Source organism: Acomys russatus, chromosome 6 (assembly GCF_903995435.1).
Source record: "Acomys russatus chromosome 6, mAcoRus1.1, whole genome shotgun sequence".
In the NCBI taxonomy this organism is placed as follows: domain Eukaryota; kingdom Metazoa; phylum Chordata; class Mammalia; order Rodentia; family Muridae; genus Acomys; species Acomys russatus.
In genome coordinates, this window is record NC_067142.1 from 27,472,033 (window position 1) to 27,493,832 (window position 21,800).

Sequence of the window (21,800 nt, forward strand, 5' to 3'; positions counted from 1 at the left end):
CAGCCCAAACTGAGGGTGCTGAGGAGAGACTCCTCTCTGTCCCCAGATGCAGACAGGAACAAGTTCACTGCTGAAGTAGGGTCAGTTTTTATCTTCCTCAGAGAAAAACTGAAAATTTCCCTCAACTGTATGTTTTTTTCTGGTTTTGGTTTTGCAAGACACGGCTTCTTTGTATAGCCCTGGCTGTCCTGTAACTCACTCTGTAGACCAGGGTGTCCTCTAACTCAGAGATTCAAATGTCTCCTCCTCCCCAGTGCTGGGATTAACAGTGTGTCCCATCAACACTGCCTTCCAAACCACATACAGATCTTAGTTTGCAGCTTTTGTTAAGAGATGTATACTTTTATGGAACTGATTTCTTGGACTTAAATGTCAAAAATGAGTAACTTCTTTTTCTTTGTAGGCGATTTTGTTACCGAATTTTTAAAAATTTGCCGTCGAAAGGAATCAACTGATGAAATTCTTGGAAGATCCACATTTGAGGAAGAAGGAAGAGGTGACCTACTTTTCCTTTTTTACATTCTTTCCAAAGCCTTGTCCTTGCTCTTTGATATCTATTCTGGCAACTTTTTTAACACTTTCAATTAAGTTGGAGAAGCAACTGTCGATGGTCTGTGCATCTGGCCTACCTTTCTAGACTGTACCCAAAGCTTACGAAAGCAAATGCATTTAATCAATTCTTCCCAAGGGAAAAAATAGTAATAAGGTATTTTGAAAAGTAGAGTTTTACATATTCATATTTGAAGTCTCCAGCGGAAAAATAAATTATGTGATATCTCTAACATTCATGCTTTCACGTAAAGCTAAACATGTGAGTCAGAACTTTGTAATTTTATAAGTCTGAGAGCATTTAATGCTGTGTAAAGAGGAACTCAAACATGTAAATGTCACCAGTTTACTGATCACTTCCTGCCCCTTTTCGTGATATATTTGCATTCATTTCTACTTTATAGAAGTTGCTGATATAACTCATGCTCTGTCAAAGCTGACCGAACCAGCACCAGTTCCAATTCATAAATTATCAGTTTCTAACATGGTGCATACCGCAAAGAAGAAAATGCGGAAGCACAGAGGAGAAGAGTCACCACTGAGCAACGATGTCCTCAATACCGTACTCTTGGTAATAGCTGCCTTGCTTCCGTGTGTGTCTGCATAAGCGTGTGCTCATTATTCATTCATTCCCTTAGGGCAAGCGATGCATCGGGAGCATAAAGTAGAAAACAAAGTTCCACATTCAGAGACTGTCTCTAGGTAGTGGGAAGAAGAGCAGTGAAGTTCCAGTCCTGGGTTGCAAGTTAGAAACAGGACATGGAGGCAGTGAGAAGAGAGCAGACCTGTGTGTATGTGTGGGTGGGTGTCGGTGTGCCCATGAGTGGCTATGTGTGCTAACATGCACAGTTGAAGTCACGATGCCTAGCACTCGGAAGGCAGAGGCAGGCAGATCACTGTGAGTTCGAGGCCAGCCTGGTCTACAAAGTGAGACCAAAACAGCCAAGGCTACACAGAGATACCCTGTCTCAAAAAACAAAACAAACAAACAAGAGCCCAGGCGCTGGGAGCTAAGTCAATAAGCACAGGACTGGGAGCTGAGGTTTTGCTCTGCAGAGCTGGGGATCAAATCTATGATCTTTTCCATGGCTGGGCGCATGTTGAACAGTGGTGCTCTCCCCTGAGAGTGATCAAGGGTAAGTGTGGGCAGACAGCAGGGATCCTGCATAGTGTAGCGCTGTGCTTCCTTACAGTCTAACACTATTTGAAACAGAAAATTAGTTTGTGACTGAAATTGAACATTTAAAATGTTCTTGTGACAGATCTATGCAGTAAAGACTAGAAGAGGGTTAAGATGGGTCCTAGCTATAGTGTAGTTGGAGTGGGTGCAGCCTGGGAGCCACATAGCAGGGTGGACACTGACTTTTTGCATAACATTGAACAAGTCTCTGCACTTTTCTCATGTCTCAGATGAAGCTGATAGTCATGGTGGCTCACGCCTTAAATTCCAGCACTTAGAAGGCAGAAGCAGGCGAATCTCAGTGAGTTCTGGTCTATAGAGAGAGTTCTAGGACAGTCAGAAATGCATAATAGAGAGACTGTGTCTCAAAAAGAGTAAAGGGCCTTGTGTGGTACTACCTGGCATGTGGCAGTTCTTTATTCATGATTGTAATTGTAGTTACAATATAGTCCTGAGGGAAACCCTTGAAAAATAGTGTAATAAAGGGAAGAGAATGCTGTTTCTGGATCTGATGCTGACCTTAGTATATATCTTGTCATTTTTCTGAAGAAAACTCTTAGCCAGATGTTTAGCTGGTATATTATATATACAGGCAAGATGAAAACTGGATATTGTTTGTAAATGCACCTGCTACTGGCAGTTAACACTTAGTAGTTACTTTACTTTTTATAAGTCTGTGAAATATTGGTTTAAAAAACTAAAAAGTTTGAGCTTGTTCTGTAATACGTCCCAAAGAAGACAGAATTCTTGGTTAGCACTATCAGAAAACAGTTTTGGTAATAATTAAAGAAAACAAGTCTCTGCAGAGAAGACTTCTTAAAAATGTATCCATACGACCTGGTAAGGTGACATAAACCTAGTACTTGGAAGGCTAAGGCAGGAAGGTCATGAGTTCAAGTCTAGCCTGGGCTTTATAGTGAACCCTTATCTTCAAAAAAGGTAACCTTAGCCAGGCACAGTGGTACAAGCCTGTAATCCTAGCACTCAGGAAGCAGAGGCAGGTAGATCTCTGTGAGTTTGAGGCCAACCTCGTCTTTAAAATGAGTCCTGGACAGCCAAGCCTACATAGAGAAGCCCTATGCAGGGGGGAAAAGAGTAACCTTAAAAGTTTTGAGAGTGTAAATTAAACAGCGAGTCATCTACACTGAACCCCTATCCCACCTCTGTCTACGCACATACACAGTGCTAACCAGAGATGATACATTGGCCATTGCCCGTGTGAGCTCCTCGTTTCTAGGGGTGTTTCACACCATGCCGTTAACAATTCATACACAAGCCTGTGGATGCTCTTACCACAGATTCTCCTGAGTACAGAAGGGTTTTAGATTGTCTGTTATAGTTCTGACTATTTAAAGGCATTCTCATTTTTATATGAGATTTACTAGCATTTGAAGAGTATTGAATCAGTGTGATGAGATTTTTTTCTTCTGTGTTGCTCAGGTCGCAGAATCATGTGGTTATTTGAATGAAAAATGTCTTTTTTGCTGAAAATATTTTTCTTTTAATTGACAGACTATAGAATCATCTAGACATCATAGTAAGAATAGTCTCATAATTTTAACAGCAGATTCACTGGAAAGTCACAGTGTCATCTATGGGTTACAAACATCAACAGAATAGTCAGAAGTGGAAGCTCACACTCTTAATCCCAGCACCTGGGGGCAGAGCAGGCGGATCTCTGTGAATGTTTTCCAGCCTGGTCTACAGAGTGAGTTCCAGGTTAGCCAGAGCTATAGAGTGAGACCTGACTCTTAGAAAAAAAGTGAAAAATCACCAGAGCAGGCAAGTCTAACCTGTGACATCTCCCTAGTTCTTATTCCCAGATGCCGCCTCTGAGAAGCCGTTAGATGGAGCTGATTCTACAGACAATAGCAACCCTCTGCCCGAGGCGGGACACTATGTAAGTCAGAGTTCAACATGAAAATACTGTAAATGCACCTAGTTTCTAAGGGTTTGCCGAACACCTAGAGATACCTAAGTATCTTTCATTTAAAAGCCATCTTGGAGAAGTATGCTGTGCACAGCTGTCATGGTCTCCTTAGTCATAGTTATCATCAATTATTAGGTTTGGTTTGTAGCAGATTCTGATGGGTTAGTTTTGATGTAAGATTCTTCTTACATACTTTTTGCTTAAATGTGCAGATTTGCTGTTAACAGGTTCTGCTTTGTTTTTCTTTTCTTAAATTTAGACTCTCTACAATCAGTTCAAGTCTGCGCCATCTGACAGTTTAACATACAAACTGGCCTTGTGTCTTTGTATGATCAACTTCTACCATGGAGGGCTGAAGGGAGTGGCACATCTTTGGCAGGAATTTGTTCTTGAAATGCGCTTCAGATGGGAAAACAACTTTCTGATTCCAGGGTAATAATTTTAATTTCTATTGTTTAAATAGGAATTTTTTGTTTTATTTTTCAAGATGTGTTTTTTTTCTGTGTAACCTCAACTATCCTGGAATGCACTCTGTAGACTAGGCTGTCCTTGAACTCATAGAGATCTGCCTGCCTCTGCCTCCTAAGTACTGGATCTAAAGGCATGCGCCACCACCAAGCAGTATTTTTATTTTTATTTTTTAAAATCACCAAATATCTGATGATTTAGGAATTCTTTCCTGAAAAAGTAGTAAGAAGTGTGGATACAGTTTGACTCAGAGGTGTTGAGTGCAGTACCTATCCAATAGGAGGAAGGCCCGGCAACCACATGTCAACAGAAGACTGGTTAAATTGTGTTGCAGGTCTACAAAGTCTGCTTCAAGAATTTTACTGTTTTGTTTAAGGTGTTGCATGCAGGATTGAACCCAGGGCCTCATACTTGCTAGGCAAGTGCTTTACCACTGAGCTACATATGCCATCATCAAGAACCTTAACACAGAAACTATATATGTTGGGCATGGTGGCAAATGCCTTTATTCCTAGCACTCAGGAGGCAAGAGGCAGAGGCAGGCAGATCTCTTGTGAATTCAAGGTCAGTGTGCTCTGCGTAGCAAGTTCCAGGCCAGCTAGAGATACATGGTTAAACCTTGTCTCAACAAACAAACAAACATAAAAGCAGTATTAGTAATTAGGTATGGTATACATCATAGAATGTTTTCAATTATGATGATATGTAGGTGTAGAAGAAAGATTGGCAAGAAATAAAGTCGTGTTAATAGTTTTCCCAGGTATGAAAGTACATTTTTCTTTTTGTTTCTTCTTTGTATTTCTTAAGTACATATACTTGATTATTTGAAGGAAAATACCTATAAAATGCACTCTAAGTTCAGGCACTAACTTTATCTAGAATCTTTTTATATTGACAATTCACTAATAAATAGACTGCTTACTGAGCATACATGCCAGTATCACTAGGCTAGTGCTTGCCACTCATGCTGGGTGATGTGAATAGTGGAAAATGGCCACTAACCTGGAAGTGTTTTGCGTTAGGACGTGTGCCAGTCTGTTTATCTAGGTTCTCTCGTGGCTGTTTCTGTTCTGTTCTGGAATTTACCAACATTCAGATGCACACTGAGTGGAGGACGCTAGTGATTTAGAACCAGAGGGAGAACAGGATCTCCCTGGTAAATAGGGATAGAGAGAGACGTTGGTTTGTGTAATGAGAACGCACCTAATTATAGGAAGCTGAACGCACAGAGGAGTTTAGTTTGTGTAAAGTGCTGCGCACTAGTTATTCCTGGGTGGGTGTGGACTCACGTTTCTCCTTAGCTTGGAAGCTGTTGTGGGTTTGCCTTACGTTTCACGTGTCTTTTCTATTTGCTGTTGATTGTGAGATAGGATAAAATCGGTGTGAACTTTTAATCATATGCACCCTCTGGAACCTGCTTTTCTTTTTTTTTTTTTTTTTTTTTTTTTTTTGTTTTTTGTGTTTTTTTTTTTTTTATTAATTTATTCTTGTTACATCTCAATGTTTATCCCATCCCTTGTATCCTCCCATTCCTCCCCGCCCCCATTTTCCCATTATTGAACCTGCTTTTCTTAAGTATAAAAATCTAGTTTTGGTTTCTTAACAATATAGCTAAAAATATGGCAATGTATAAGTAGGCCCATCTGATATAGTTTTACTAAAACTACGATTTCTTTTTCTTATTTGGTAGACTAGCAAGTGGACCACCAGATCTAAGATGTTGTTTACTGCATCAGAAACTACAGGTAGTGTGTGTGTGTGTGTGTACATGCATGTATGCATATATATGTAAAACTTAAAGCTTAATCTAACACGTAAGTGTAGTGATGGTTTATGTAGGTTGTTTTCCTTGTGCTGCTTATGGGTTGCTTATAATCCCTATAATTTTTATTAAGGTCGTGGAAAAGAGTAGAAAGAAATAATCAAGCAGTTAGCTTTTCTCTATTTCAACCATAAATGTTATTCTGTTTTCTTCAGATGTTAAATTGTTGTATTGAAAGGAAGAAAGCACGTGATGAGGGGAAAAAGACGAGCCCCTCTGATAATGCGTATCCAGGGGATGCTGGGAAAGCCGGAAGCCAGCTAGGCCTGGACCATCTCAGAGACACAGAGAAGGAAAAGGGAGAAGTAGGGAAATCCTGGGATTCCTGGAGTGATAGTGAAGAAGAATTTTTTGAATGCCTGAGTGATACCGAAGACCTTAAAGGAAATGGACAGGAGAGTGGCAAGAAGGGCCCCAAGGAGACGGCCGACTTAAAGCCTGAAGGTCGCCTGCACCAGCATGGGAAGCTCACACTGCTGCATAATGGAGAGCCTCTCTACATCCCAGTGACTCAGGTAGCCTCGCCCCGCTGTCAACCTCAGTGTCCTCATAGTGGCAGATGAGTGCTTTTGGTAGGAGTGACTAGTTAAAGTCTGTTTTTAGGTTTGGAATTGAAGTGAACTTTGGAACTCTGAGGTCTGTCGCTCTGAAATGGAACAGTGTTTTAAAGCGTTAGTAGATAGTACTAACTTTATATAAGGCGGTTTATTAATTCTTTGAGAATTCCATGCAATGTGTTTTGATCACCCTCCCCCCTGACTTCTAGCACCTGTACCTTCCTTACCCTCCCTAACTTTGTGCCCTTTTTTTCTTTTTTAAATACCCCATCAACTCCAGTTTTCTTTACCTGTATACTTTTGGGTGTGGGGCCATCCAGTGGAGCATGGTTAGCCTACCAATTGTTTAACCTCCATCTCCCTAGTGCTAGGATTACAGGCATGTACCATCACTCCAATCACAGTGTATGTTTAATATTTATTTATTATTATGTATACAGTTCTCTGCCTTCATGTACACCTGCAGGCCAGAAGAGGGCAACAGATCACATAGATGGTTGTGAGCCACCATGTGGTTGCTGGGAATTGAACTCAGGACCTCTGGAAGAGCAGTCAGTACTCTTAACCCCCAGTATATGTTTATATGGGTAATTCTTTCATCATAGTTTTACTTTGGATTCATGTATATTATTGTACTGATGGTTCATTCCTGTTTATTATTTGGTATTTTTCTATACCTTCTCTTCCATCCTGTGACTTCACTCCTACAGGGCAATAAAAAGTAGCCCCTGGATAGCAGGAGTAAGAGCCTGTGCTCCTCAGTGTGCTGCTTCATTAGAAGCTCATTAAATTTGCAACCCCGTTAGGGAGACAGACTGGAGTTTGTGCTTTGCTTACAACTGCAGGTGTTTACTCAGTATGTGCCAGGAAGGGGTTATGGTCACATAGTGGGATTCTAGTATAGAAACTGTCTGACCCACTGTGCCATCCTGCCTCACCTGTCAATCATTGCCCGCCCTGTGTGTCAGTGAGTCTTACCTGGCATTGCATTGTTAATTAAAAGTTTGTGTCAGTGAGTCTTACCTGGCATTGCATTGTTAATTAAAAGTGACAGGTGGTCGCTGTAGAGCAAGGAGAGCAAACTTCTGTAACTTCACATCAGTACTGATCACACTGATCAGTCACAGCCCATTTTTGCACTAAAAACTTTTGTTGCAGTTTGGGATGACAATCATTATGACTTTCTCTACCACTAGTAGGCAGAAACTTGTGCAGTAAATGGCAGATCTTTCTTAGTTGTGAGTCTTTGACAAGGGAAACATAATAGACTTGTCAGTCAGCTGTAGAAAACCTGACAACCATTTATCCTCTTTTTTTCTTCAGGATAGTGTTTCTCTGTGTAGCCTTGGCTGTCCTGGAACTTGCTCTGTAGACCAGGCTGGCCTCTAACTCAGAGAGCCCTTGCTTCTGCCTTTCAAGTGCTGGGATTAAAGTGTGTGGGTCACCACTACTCAGCCATTTATTCTTAATTTGTTACTTTTTAAATGGAGGTTTGTTAAATTTTGCATATCACTGAATTCTTTCAAATGTGTGCGCTATGGCTGCATATCGTTTTATTCTATGTTTATTGTCCTGCTATGTCTACAAAGGCCACTGGTGACTTGTCCTCTTGGGCTTCGCAGGAGCCGGCACCCATGACAGAGGATCTGCTGGAAGAGCAGTCAGAGGTCTTAGCTAAGTTAGGGACATCTGCTGAGGGGGCGCATCTCCGCGCGCGCATGCAGAGTGCCTGTCTGCTTTCCGATATGGAGTCTTTTAAGGTGGGTCATACTTTCAGAACTCTGGGTCTATTTTCAGCTATTCTGGGATGAAACTGTGAAAAACACTAAAAAAGTGACATGAAGGCCGTGTCTTTTTTAAGTGTTTGGATTCATTACTTGTTACAGAATGCTACCTTGGCCCACAGAGGACATGTCAGACTCACTTGTTAGGTTTGAAAAAAGAAAATGAACCTGCTTTCCAAAGTTGAGAACTAAATAAATTCTATGTGTGTGCTCAGTCAATTTAAGACTTTTGGAAACTCTTAGGATTTAATGTGGATTTTTTTCCCTCAACAAATATTTGTGTGCCACATACTATGAGTAAATGGAGGGAGATACGATATTCAGTCTGTTGAGCTTGTGAGAGAAGATTTATATATAACTACTAGTAGTCTTCAAAGAAGTGGCTGCTTTGTTGAACAGGTATTGGAAGGCTCTCAGAAGAGTCAGTGTTTTGGAAGAGTGAGTATTTGCTACCTGGAGGGGGTTTTTGTGGGCTTGGATGTACAATACCCAGAATTCAAGTAACAGTGGCTTTTGAGTGTCCTTAACCTTAAGATACTACACGAGCCAGTATCTGATACTTTTTAATTTTATGGGTATGGATATTTTGCCAGCATGTATATCCACATTATGAAACCGTTTCATATGTAAAAGTATTTCATTGCTTAAAATTACCTTTATGGTAATGTGGGAGGTGTAGTCTGCAAGAAAGATACTTGGATTTTAGGTTTAGACTTGACTCATTCTGTATATCTGAAAATTCACAAATCTAAAAATGTTCAAAACACTCCCAGCACCATGTATTTTGGGAAAAGGGTATTCAACCTGAATGTGAAAAGTAACTCCGATGAGGAGGTCAGTGGACCAAAGGCTTTCCTATCTACTCACGGAGTTCTGAAACATCTCCCAGGCTTGGGCTTCTTTTTAAGTCCACAGTGGCCTCCCCAGTTCATAGCCCTTCTCAGTCCTTATCTGCTCTGCAGGATGACCTGAGTTTGATTTCCTTCTGAAATACTTGTGTTTTCTTTTTAAACACAATCACTGCATGATTACCTTTTCCACTTCTCTACCGGCTAGGAGGTAAGTGATAATAAAGGAAGCCTTTTATTCTCTGCTTATTTTCCCGATAAGAACTTTAAAATAATAGAAATCTGTGGCTTCTATTCAGTATTAACAATAGTTGACTTGGTTCATAAAGAGAAGCCAAATGGCTGCACTCTGGATGAAGCCACAAAGGAGAGTCAGCTGGTGTGGATGACCACAGCAGAAGTCTGAGCTCCACTGCTCATTCTCTCCTTACGTCCAGCTGCCTTCCTAGTTTAGTGTGTCTGTGCCACAGCAGGGGCTCTGCAGCTGGGCATAGACCGTGTTATAAACTGGAATGGTGCGGCTCTTTTAACATTGTACATGAGCAGAAATGCTGCTCATTAATTCTTTTGGATTAAGCTGGGCCCCTATTAACAGTGTTTTAACCAGAAGGTGTAAGGTAGCTCTTGAAAATACAGCTATGTGGGATAGGTGAAATAGTAAATAATTGCTCTAAATATATGAGTCACCTTTCTCTTCCTATATAGGTACGATGCACTATTAGAGCCACTTGGACATCCCAGAGTGTGGCAGAGATACACCTATACATCATAAGGGCTTATTCTGGGCCATCCCTTGTAATATATCTTTTAACAGCAAAAAGAGGATAAGCCATGGCTAAGGTTCCATCCAGCCTAGTGTGATACTAAGGGGAGGGTCCTGGTGTTAAGCCTTCACTAGTCTGTAAATAGGAGCTGAGGATTGCTGTCTATGAAGTTTATTGCCTTTACTGAGACAGTGTGCTGCCTGGGTAGGATCCAGACCTTTGTGCATAAATCATAGTCAATGTCACAAACCATGGCACAGCCTTATAAGAATGGATTCTAGGGGGCTAGAGAGATGGCTCAGTGGCTAAGAGCACTGGCTGCTCCCAGCAAGGGGTGCAATGGGGTGGGGGAGTGGGGTGTTGCGTGAGGAATGGGTTTAGAGTTAGTGAAGAACTTCTTTCTGGTTCTTTAGGCTCCCTTGGGGTTAAGGGTGGTCAGGCTAGATGTTACTAAGCCCCGTGAGTTTAGCCATCACATTTAAAACAGACGGTTCTCACCAATAGTGCTTATCATGCTCATCCTTAGTACTCTGCTAATAATACTGGACACTTGAGGAAGAAAGACTGCCCCATCTTACCACAAGCATCATCAGACCTCTGTATCTTCTAGGCTTGAAAATAGAATCGCTGGAAAGTTTTTGGCGTCAATCATTGTTAATTCTAGGTAGTTGTGCAGTGACTAGTAATAGGGGGATTTCAGTTCCTTAATAGCACAGAAGTAGTTTAGGTGGAGGTGTTTTATATGACGACTTAAGAGTTCGCTGATTAAAAACATGTGTGAGCTAGCTGATATGTGTAGCAGTGCTGGCAGTGCCTAGCCAAGGAGAACAGAGTTTCTGTCACTGTTATTCTGGTTGTGCTGTGCACTATTCAGTTTTCTGCACTTCCCTTTGTAAGTACTAAGTAGTTAATACTACAAGGTTTGTGCACAGTCATTAGGTGAAATGGTGGTTTTGGTTTTTCCATTTAAAATGTAATGTCCAAACTTAAAGTATAAATAGAATTTTGCAACTAGGCTTGTAAGTAAATGTTGAATTTTTTTTTAACTTCATTTTGCTGTGTATTTTGCCTCAGGCAGCTAATCCAGGGTGCTCTCTGGAAGACTTTGTGAGGTGGTACTCTCCGAGGGACTACATTGAGGAGGAGGTGACTGATGAGAAGGGCAATGTGGTTCTAAAGGGAGAGCTGAGTGCTCGCATGAAGATCCCCAGCAACATGTGGGTGGAAGCCTGGGAAACTGCTAAGCCTGTTCCAGCGAGACGCCAGAGGAGACTGTTTGATGACACCCGAGAGGCTGAAAAGGTAATAGGAAATCATTATTAAATCTTAGATATGAGAGTTTATACTCATTTAACAAACAAAACACTGAAATTCAATAAGCTTTGTGTACCTAATATTACATTTAAGATTTTAGGGCTGGTTGTAAAGACAGCCATGGTTTATATAGAACTCTTGCATTGTATACTGTTTTATACTTTATATCAGAAGTGTTAAAAGTGATCATGTCCTTAGAATTCCAGCAAAATGTTTACTCGGGAAATACTGAGAGACACGGGGATCTGGGCACACAAATGCTGGTCGGAGTCCAGTGAAGAGGGAGAAACGGTCAAACTTTACATGTATGAAAAAGCAGTTCTGGAGAATAGTGGCCCTGCCTGGGTCCTGATGACCCTTACAGGGGCCCCGTGAGTAAATTTACCAGTAAGTAGGTGCATGCTTCTAGCATATTAGAGACAGAAATTATAGAGGTCTTGAGCCAGAGCCCAGTGGTGTTCCCACTGCTATAAGCTTGTGGGTGTGATCAAGAGAAGGGAGAGAGGGGCTACCTCAGCACAGCACTGACAGCACCGCCTTGGAAAGAGTCTTCACTGTAGGTGCTATAGAGTGATTCTTCAGGTTCCCCGGAGCCAGGGTGGTCCCAGGAGATTATGTGGTTGTGTTGCCTCTTAGTGTTTAGTCATCAGAACATCAGAGGGCAAGGCAGTCTTACACGACTGTGGGCTTCTGCCAGTGTATAGAAAGTGGTGCACATCAACCATCTCTGTGTATAATACTGGTGATAATGATAGACAACTGTTACTGGAACGCATTTACCGTGGTTGACTATAAGCTGGGGTATCCTGGCAGCAGCCTCAGCCACCTGTTGTTCACCATGTCTGATCAAGAGGCTGCATCCAGTGATGGACACATCATGTAGTTTGTCTAAAGTGCTCTTTCATGCTCATACCTAATGAAGTCAGTGCTGATTTCTGAGAACATATTCCCATCTTTAAGTACTGCATGGCTGTCTATAGAGATGATGCCCCTGAGGGACAGAAAAAGGATAAGTCAGTAAGAGGGGAAGATTACATACTCTACAGAAATGAAGGATGATAGTCCACCTCCCCACTGCTTACTTTTCATTACAGAAGCTGTAGAAGGTGGCACTTTCAGGTTGTAATGTTACCAGAAAAAAAGAATGGCAGAGCATACACATATAAAACTACTTTTAAAAGCAAAAATGCAACATTGATATTGTAAGCACTATATATAGTTTTTTTTTAAACTAAGCATCATAGCAGCCTGGGAAAGTCTCATCATCAAGGCTTATAGTTCCAGAGCCACATACTCTGCATTACAGGCACTTCATGAAGAGGAGGGAGGAAGGAGACAGACGTTCACATGGCACTAGCAGAGGGAAGGGGGGCACTGCTAGGAGAGTCCTCTCTACCCCAGATTGGAGCAATGGCAAGATGTCTTAGTGCCAGACCCCCTTGCTAAGCCTCACTCTTGGGAAGTTTAGAGCAAGTGCTCAAGTGTTACAGATGTTTTGTGCTGAAACCTGGCCACCCAGATACTCTTGACTGTGGGAAAGAAACTACTTCAGAACCTCACAGTACTAGTATGGAAATTTAATCAGAAACAACCAGCAAAGGACTTAGGCAGACTTCAAATGGTATACCAACATTGATCAGAATGGCAGCTCAGAGCTGGGCTCATCAATCTCACCCAGACTACTGTGTGTGACTGGCACAGAGGTGTGACTGGCATCCGTGACCTGAACTTGACCTCAAAAAGATGACAAGTGTAGCAGTCACAGTCCAGTCCCTCAAGACCTGTTCAGAGGTGAGACCAGCATCTGTGCACTGATCTGAGCAGCTTGCCCAGGGATATGACAAGCACTGTGGAGCCCAGGAAGGAATGGCAGAGAGCCTGGCTACAGTGGGGAGCTACACAGTATTCTGTCAGGGGCGCACAGGGAACTGGAATACCAGGCTCACAGAGGAAACCCTACTACAACCTAGTCTCTCTTTAACATCGCAGACACTTCCAATGAGCAGATGAAGGTAGTTAACTCAGATGCATACATCTCAACATAAGAAGCAGGAGGAAAACCTGGTGGCCTGAATGCTTAAAAAATCATTAATGCAACAGTAGTGTCCAACATGAGTGAGTTAGGTGAAACCCGAAGAAATGAAAAAGAATGATTGTTAAGTGCATTCAAAGATATTTTAAAGGTGGTCCTGGAATGGTGGCTCCGTTGTTAGTGCCACTTGCTCTTTAAGAGTACCTGGATTCAACCAGGTGTGGCAGTGCACGCCTTTAGTCCCAGCACTCGTGAGGCAGAGGCAGGCGAGGCCAGCCTGGTCTACGAAGAGAGTCCAGGACAGCCAATGCTACACAGAGAAACCCTGTCTCAAAAAAAAGTGTGCCTGGATTCAGTTTCTAGCACCCACATGATAGCTGACAGCCATCTGCCTGTAACTCCAATTCCAGAGGATCTCATATTTTCTCTGGCCTCCAGGCACACATATAGTACACATTTACAGATGCAGGTAAGACACTCATGCACATAAAATAAAACATCTTTAAAAAGAAAAAGTCAGAGATCACAAACTCTTGAATGAATTCCAAGATAACACTAAACAGGTGGGTGAAATAGGAAGACAACAAAAGACATAAAATTGGCATTCAGTAAACAGAGAAAAAAAATGCTGGAAATAAAAATTCAGTAAGAAGGTACTAACAGAACATTTGAGGTCTATGGGGACACTATGAAAAGACCGAATCTATGAATTACTGGCATTTCATGCTAAAGGTACAGAAAACATTTTCACTAAAATTGTATCAGAAATTTCCCCAAATCTAGGTAGAAAGGTGCCCATCTGTGATCAGGGAGCATTTAGAATTTCAAACAGACAACGCCAAAGAAAAACATTCCATGTTATATTGTAATCCAAATAGTGAATGTCCAAAATGAAGAAGGTACATTGAAAGCTGCAAAAGACACAAGTGACGAGATGTAAGTAAAAGCAGACCCATCAGAATAGCAGCCAACTTCTCAACAGAAACTTTAAAAGCCAGGACAGCTTGGAGTGATGTATCCGAAGCTCTTAAAGGTGACACCTGTCAAATCAGACTACTATACCCAAAACCTGTCTTGTATAGTTGAAGTTAAAACTCCACATGGTAGCCAGGCGTCGTGGTGCACGCCTTTTTTTTTTTTAAAGATTTATTTATTTTATGTATGTATATGAGTACACTGTCTGCATGTACACCAGAAGAGGGCATTGAATCACATTACAGATGGTTGTGAGCCACCATGTGGTTGCTGGGAATTGAACTCAGGACCTTTGGAAGAACAGCAAGTTCTCTTAATCTCTGAGCCATCTCTCCAGCCCATGGCGCACGCCTTTAATCCCAGCACTTGGGAAGGCAGAGGCAGGTGGATTGCTGTGAGTTCAAGGCCAGCCTGGTCTACAAAGTGAGTCTAGGACAGCCAGGGCTACACAGGGAAACCCTGTCTTGAAAAACCAACAAAACACACACACAAAAAAAAAACAACTCCACATGGTAAAATCGGACTAAAAGGGACATCAAGTCAGTAGGGATAGACTTGGTGTGTCCTGAAGGGAGCTAGAAGGAGGTGGGGAGAATAGGTGAGATAAAAATAAATTGCCCAGGCAAGGCTACACAGAGAAATCTTGTCTTGAAAAACCAAAAAACAAACAACAACAAAATGTATACATGTATAAAATTTCAAAAGAATATTTTAAAAAATCAGTGTGATGGAATTCTTGGCCTCCATACCAGCTCTAGAGACAGATACTTGAAGGATTCATTTTGACTGAAGATGAACACACCCACAGAAGGCTACAAAAACCCACACTTTAGTGATAAGACAGAGATGACTAGGAAACCACCACTTATCACATGGTGTTTGGAAACTGGACATCCACATGTAACAATGAAACCAGATCCCTGACTTTCACTGTGTGTAAAAATCAGCTTCAAGTGGATCAAAGAGCCAAAACTCTGAAACTGTTAGAAAAGGTTAGGGGAAACACCTCAGATCAGCGCAGGTAAGGACGCCAGGCATTCAGGAAGTGATGCCAACAGTTGATGGTTGAGACTTTATGAGACTGGAAAGCATTAGAAGATGTCTCAGAGAGGAATGCTGTCTAGAATGTACAAAGACCTCCGAACTAAAGAAATCAAACAACCCAATCTGAAAATGGGCCAACAACATAGTTCTCTAGATAGCAGCTAGTAGAGCTTTTATATAGAGAAATCGCCACTCAGGAGATGTAGATTAGTTTTCTCGTCATTATATAAGCGAGGACAATATAAAATAACTAGCCATAAACTTAACAGTAAACACTTAAAATCTGAAGAAAACCTGAAAAGCACCGGAATACATAGGACATCATTAAAGTAATTTTAGTGCAAATCAAAACAACTCTGAGATTCCATCTTACACCCGTCAGAATGGCTAAAATCAAACATTCACGTGACAACACATGCTGGCGAGGATGTGGAGAGAGAGGAACACTCCTTCATTGCTGGTGGGAATGCAAATTAGTACAGCCACTTTGGAAATCTATCTGGTGCTATCTCAGAAAACTGGGAATAGCACTTCCTCAAGACCCAGCTAATCCACTCCTTGGAATACACCCAGAAGATGCTCCAGCACACAACAAGAAAATTTGCTCAACCATGTTCATAGCAGCCTTATTCATAATCGCCAGAACATGGAAACAGCCTAAGTGTCCCTCAGTAGAAGAATGGATAAAGAAACTGTGGTACATTTACACTATGGAATACTACTCAGCTATTAAAAACAAGGAATCCCCGAAATTTGTGGACAAATGGATTGAACTAGAAATGATCATAATGAGTGAGCTAACCCAGAAGCAGAGTCTAATGGTATATACTCACTTATAACTGGACACTAGCCCAAGGGGCAGGTCTCATGAAAGTCTGCACCTACCAGGAAAGTGGGATAGAGGTGAGAACATCCTATTGAGACTCTAGGTGAGAAAAATATAGGGTATATGGAAGTAGGTGGATCCAGAGGGTCCTAGAAACCTACAAGAGGAACATTATGATGGGTGGATCTGAGCCCAGGGGTTCTGCTTGATCAAAGGCGCCAACCAAGGACAGAATGTGCAGTCATCATCAAACCCCTACCCAGATCTAGCCAAGGGACAGAACATTCTCCACAGTTAAGTGGAGACTGGGGGCTGACTTTCACAGGATCTCTGGTGCCCCATATTTGGCCATGTCCCTTTGTTGGGGAGGCCCAGTGGCACTCGGAGGAAGGATAGCGGACTACCAAGAAGAGACTTGATACCATAGCACCATATTCAGGGGGAGGAGGTCCCCCTTGGTCACAGTCATAGGGAAGGGGGATTGGGGTGAAAGTGGGAGGGAGGGAGGAATGGGAGGATGCATGGGATGGGATAGAAAATGAGATGTAATATGAATTATTTTATTTTTCAATAAAAATGTGTTAAAAAAAATAAAGTCATTTTACTTTCATTTGATTAATATGTTCACCATAATTACAAGGAAAACACCAAAAGATGTTATTATGTAGCCGGATTGGTTGATGCTGATGCTCATTTGGAAAAGTAAACCTAAAAGCCTCAGCCTGAGATTGACACACAGTTGGCTGTAAATGGACTTCTTTAGAGTGGTGAAGTACTGTTAAGTGTTTTGGCTGTACTACTGACTATACAGTGCTGGGATATGTTTTCTGAGTGAGTGAACTCTTCTTTATAATAGGCATGTAAAAACAGCTAGGCTGAAAAGAACCAATAATCAGGAAACAGGACTGGCTTCTTGTCTAAACAGTGTGGTATTAGTGCTTTAGTGTTCTACTGAAACAGACTATTAATTTGTAAATCCATGTAGAAACCCAGCATGTAGTAAAAATGGCTTCTCAGTGTCTCTATATCACTTAGTGTAGGGATAACTAGATAGCTGTTTTGTGAAAGTCACATGACATCCGTAGTCAGGAAGCAGGGAGGAGTGTGAATGCTGGTGCTCATTTTTTGTTTTTGTTTTGTTTTCTAGACAAGGTTTCTCCTTGTAGCCTTGGCTGTCCTGGGCTCACTTTGTAGACCAGGCTGGCCTTGAACTCACAGCGATCCGCCTGTCTCTGCCTCCCAAGTGCTGGGATTACAGGTGTGTGCTACCACACCCTGCTTCCACTTTCTTTTTATTTAGTCAGAACTCTAGCCTGTGGGGCGGTGCCACTTACATTTAGGTCCAGGTTCACACTTTAGCCAGGTTAGTTTAGATAATGTCTCATGACAAGCCAAGAGGTTTGTCTCCCAAGTGACTAGCACTAGTAACCTCACATTCTAAGACAGAAATAAATAAAAATCTACCACATTAAGTGATCAGGCTATAAAAAATACGTGATTTTTTAAAGGAAGAGATTCCATCTGTCTTTCTGCGTTTGAGTGGACATAGAGACCAGGTAAACAAGGTGTAGGTGCTACCGCTCCTTAGTGCTAAAGCCCATGAACTATTCATAACCCTACTGTGAGATTTACTGCTGGTGTCTAAAGAGAGGGTCCATGGATGTTTACAAGAAGAAATAAGAGTTTCTACTCTGTAGAAGATCAAGTTACAAAACAACATTTACACATTAATTATTAGTGTTTATATCCAATACCCTAGGAAAAAATCCTAGGTTGAAACACACTGATGTGAACTGTCATTTGGTATTGTGACTTACAGGTCATCCTGTTCTTTTTGCCTGTTCCTAATTTGCATGTGTAATGTAAAGACTTGAAATATTTATGACAGTAGTTACTGTGGTTCCTAAAAGTGGCAGACCCTCACTTCTGCCATGGCTGCTGCTGAGCTGGGGACGAGGCTGGGTGAGCCGAGGCCAGGCTTCTGAGGATGCCACCTACAGTGTTTCTGTGTCCCCTGCATCTCTGTCAGGTGCTGCACTACCTGGCCATGCAGAAGCCTGCAGACCTAGCTCGGCACCTCCTGCCCTGTGTGATTCATGCAGCTGTTCTCAAGGTAAAGGAAGAAGGTAAATGTCTCCATTGAGTCGTCCCGAAGTGCATTTCCAAAGAAGTGGTTTGGGTTTCGCTTTTAACCGTGGCTTTGATCTTTTTATATGTAGAAAGTCTAGAAAACATTCCTTCTGTTAAGAAGATTATAAAGCAGATCATAGCCCATTCCAGCAAAGTTCTGCACTTCCCCAATCCCGAGGACAAGAAGTTGGAAGTAAGTGTGTGCTTTGCCAGAGTCTTGCCAAGATTTTCCCACACCTGGCAATAATTACTTCAAAATTATTTAAGCTGTGTCTTAAATTTTCTTTTTACACTTATTTATGGGATGGTGCAGATGGTGTGCATGCATGTCAGCATGTGTGGAGGGCAGAGGACAGGAATTGGTTCTCTCCTTCCACTACATGACTCAGGATGTCGTGGTGGCACTCACCTGTCCCTGCTGAGCCACCTCATTGGCTCTGAAAAGGGTTTTAAGGACTGTGCATCTTTGCCGTCTCAGTGCTTCTGCCTCCCTTGTACCCCTAGGAAATCATCCTGCAGATCACTAATGTGGAAGCTATAATAGCCCGAGCCCGCTCCCTCAAGGCAAAATTTGGAACTGAGAAATGTGAGCAAGAGGAAGAAAAGGAAGATCTTGAAAGGTACTGTTATGTGTGTGCCCCAGTTTGTCTGCAGGAGGGCCAGCTGCTTGTCTTACTAGAACATTAAGAGTTCTGAGAGATGATGGTATGGTGGGTTATGGCTATAATCCCGGTACTTGCCAGGCTGAAGCAAGAGGTTACCTTGAATTTAAAGGCCAGCCTGGGATACACAGTGAGTTGTTGAGGTTAGCTGGGGCTGCCCAGAAACACAAGAACAAAACAAAAAGGCTCTGCCCCTCTGACTAGAGACAGAGAAATACTGAATTCTCTTCAGATCAGAGCTCTGCTAAGTTCCCACCGGGCAATCCTATCACCCCTACTTTTCCATGGGTGGGTTAGGAAGATGTGTCAGTGGAATCCACCCTGGCTGAGGCTCCAGCTGCCTGAAGCACCTCACCCTTCCCTCTCCTCCTCTAGGTTTGTCAGCTGCCTGCTGGAGCAGCCTGAAGTGTCCGTCACTGGGGCAGGAAGAGGATATGCAGGCCGGATCATCCACAAGCTGTTTGTGAACGCTCAGCGGGTATGTGAGAGCACTCCTTGGCTGCCCGTGGCCCAGGGCTCTGTCCCAAGGCCTGGCTGACAGCACAGAAAGAACAGGCCCCAGGACTTCTGAGGCCTGATGTCCTGGGTTAAGGAAAGCAAGTAGTGTGTTCAGACTAAACTATGGAAACTAGAAGGCTCCGACACCCATTGCTCTAGAATCTGATGGGGACTTTTAGCAAGGGCCAGAGCTCTGGTGTGGAAAAACACGTTTATAGCCTCAGTTTCTGACTAGCCGGTAGTAGAGATTGTCTGAAAAGGAAAAGGATTTCAGGCTGTGAGGACTGTGGAAACAGGCTTCAGTACAGAAGGAAGTCCAGCTTGGAAAATGATCTTCATCATTCTCTCCACTCGTGAAAGTAGGAAGTTAAGTTATATAGCCCCTCCTCTATTGATTAGGGATATTATTTATACATGTGCACACACAGCCCCCCAACACACATACACATATGCACTTGTGTGCAGGTGCTGTTATTCCCTTGGGGGGACATTAATATCAGGAATCCAGGTGAAAGGACTAAGATGTGCATTAAATATACTTTTCACTGTCATGGGACAAGATGACCCTAGAAACAAGAACATCAGCTCAGCTTTCAGATAGTCATTCTCCACCGAGTAAGACTTTTCCTTGGTGCACACATGGGCTTTATTAGGGTTACTATTGTTGTGATAAAACACCATGACCAAAAGCAATTTGGGGAGGAAATCACCGAAGCAAGTCATACTGAACTCAAACTGAGCAGGAACCTGGAGGCACTAGCTGATGCAGAGGCCATGGAGGGGTGCTGTTTACTAGCTTGCTTCCCGTGGCCTGCTCGGCCTGCTTTCTCATAGAACCCAGGGCCACAACCGCAAACCGCTGAACCCTCCCCATCAATCAGTAAATAAAATGCCCTACAGGCTTCCTTATAGTTGGGTCTTATGGAGGCATTTTCTCAATTGAGGCTCCTTCTCAGATGACTATAACTTGTATCAAACATGGCCTAACAGTTGCATAGTCCTCATTGAAAAGTTGATATTATTTATGGGGTAATTCCCTAAGTTTAAAAATTTCAAGCTAAAGACCAAATTATTTTATTTGTATATAAATTAGTGACTTCTAGGAAGCAATACTCCTCTCCTTGGTTTTCCTCTGTCTTCTATTCTCACATGCTGTGTACCTCCACCAACAGAACACCCAGAGGCTGACATCCCTGCGACAGCCTGTTCTCAACAGTGATTTTTTTTTAAAAGAAAATCATGAGTTAGCAAGGTAGCACACACCTTTATTCCCAGCACCCAGGGAGGCAGAGGCAGGCGGATCTCTGTGAGTTCAAGACCAGCCTGGTCTATAAAGTGAGTCCAGGACAGCCAAGAAACCCTGTCTTGAAAAAAAGAAAGAAAAAGAAAAGAAAAAGTCATGAGTTAAGAAATGTCAAGAGATTATAGCTTGTTTGGGATGGTTAGAATTGTTTCTCCTGAACTGAATAGTCTCCTCAGCCCTTCTCCTAACTGCTCAGAGGCTAGAAAAACAAAAACAAGCCAGCATTTCACTCCTGTTAGCATTTAATATCTTACATACCAATTTGTGTTTCTTCATTCAGGCTATTCTGTGCTTTATTGTTTCTACTTATGCTGTTTATCATATCTAAGAGGAGGATGCTGTCTTTCCAGGGTCCTCCTCCTGGACCTAAAGTTGCGAGTTTATCTCACACGGTACAGATTCTGAATCCAGGCTGATAGTGAGTGTTTTCAGGGACCTGTGCTTTAACTCAGCTGTAGCTGTCTGGTCCCGTGAACTGTTGAGTGTTATGTAGTTACTAAAAAAATGGAGATTTAATTATATTTTAGGCTTAGCTGAATTTTTATAGCATACATTTCCCAAAACCTACATGGTGGAAGAGAACCCACCCTGAAAGTTGTCCTCTGACCTCCACATGTGTGCTGTGGCATAAACATGTGCATATGCACGTATGCACACTCCCCTCAAAAACCCAAAATGTAAAATTTTAAAATTATGAACTTAATAAAGTTGGCTGTGATTATATAGGTTTGGGTATATATGTATGTATTTAAATAGAATTCAGCGAAAATGCCTGATTCTGCTTCAGTCTTTCTAAATTGAATTATTCTCAGACACCTTTCTTAAATGTATGGTTTATCTACCAAGCCACCTTTTAAAATAGCATCTTTTTGAATGAGTTAGGATTTCAGTCATGTCCTCATTCAGTGACCCTGCACATCACCCATTGGGCCATCAGATGCATGAGCCTGAGGCGCTGGCCATGTCGGGAGTCTGGTGTCCTTGTGTGGTTTTGTGCACCTTTGATGGAGTCATACCCCACAGTGCATGCTGTTCCTGAACTGACCCTGAGTCCGCCGGCTCTTTAACCACCTCACTCGTTCCCTTTCATCACTGTTTCTTTTCTCACCTTCCT

At 42.3% G+C, this 21,800-nt stretch overlaps 1 protein-coding gene across 2 annotated transcripts in view; it reads left to right on the forward strand.

Annotated features, from left to right (window-relative positions):
* Rab3gap1 (RAB3 GTPase activating protein catalytic subunit 1) overlaps nucleotides 1-21,800 on the forward strand; it is a 58,971-nt gene that overhangs the window by 35,599 nt on the left and 1,572 nt on the right. For both annotated transcript variants that reach the window (XM_051147302.1, XM_051147303.1), the window contains exons 10-21: nucleotides 404-496; nucleotides 954-1,120; nucleotides 3,540-3,629; nucleotides 3,919-4,091; nucleotides 5,818-5,872; nucleotides 6,105-6,464; nucleotides 8,129-8,266; nucleotides 10,977-11,204; nucleotides 18,123-18,219; nucleotides 18,313-18,416; nucleotides 18,728-18,843; nucleotides 19,261-19,363. In XM_051147302.1, coding sequence (XP_051003259.1) covers nucleotides 404-496; nucleotides 954-1,120; nucleotides 3,540-3,629; nucleotides 3,919-4,091; nucleotides 5,818-5,872; nucleotides 6,105-6,464; nucleotides 8,129-8,266; nucleotides 10,977-11,204; nucleotides 18,123-18,219; nucleotides 18,313-18,416; nucleotides 18,728-18,843; nucleotides 19,261-19,363 — 1,724 coding nt within the window. The remainder of the gene's footprint in view (nucleotides 1-403; nucleotides 497-953; nucleotides 1,121-3,539; nucleotides 3,630-3,918; nucleotides 4,092-5,817; nucleotides 5,873-6,104; nucleotides 6,465-8,128; nucleotides 8,267-10,976; nucleotides 11,205-18,122; nucleotides 18,220-18,312; nucleotides 18,417-18,727; nucleotides 18,844-19,260; nucleotides 19,364-21,800) is intronic.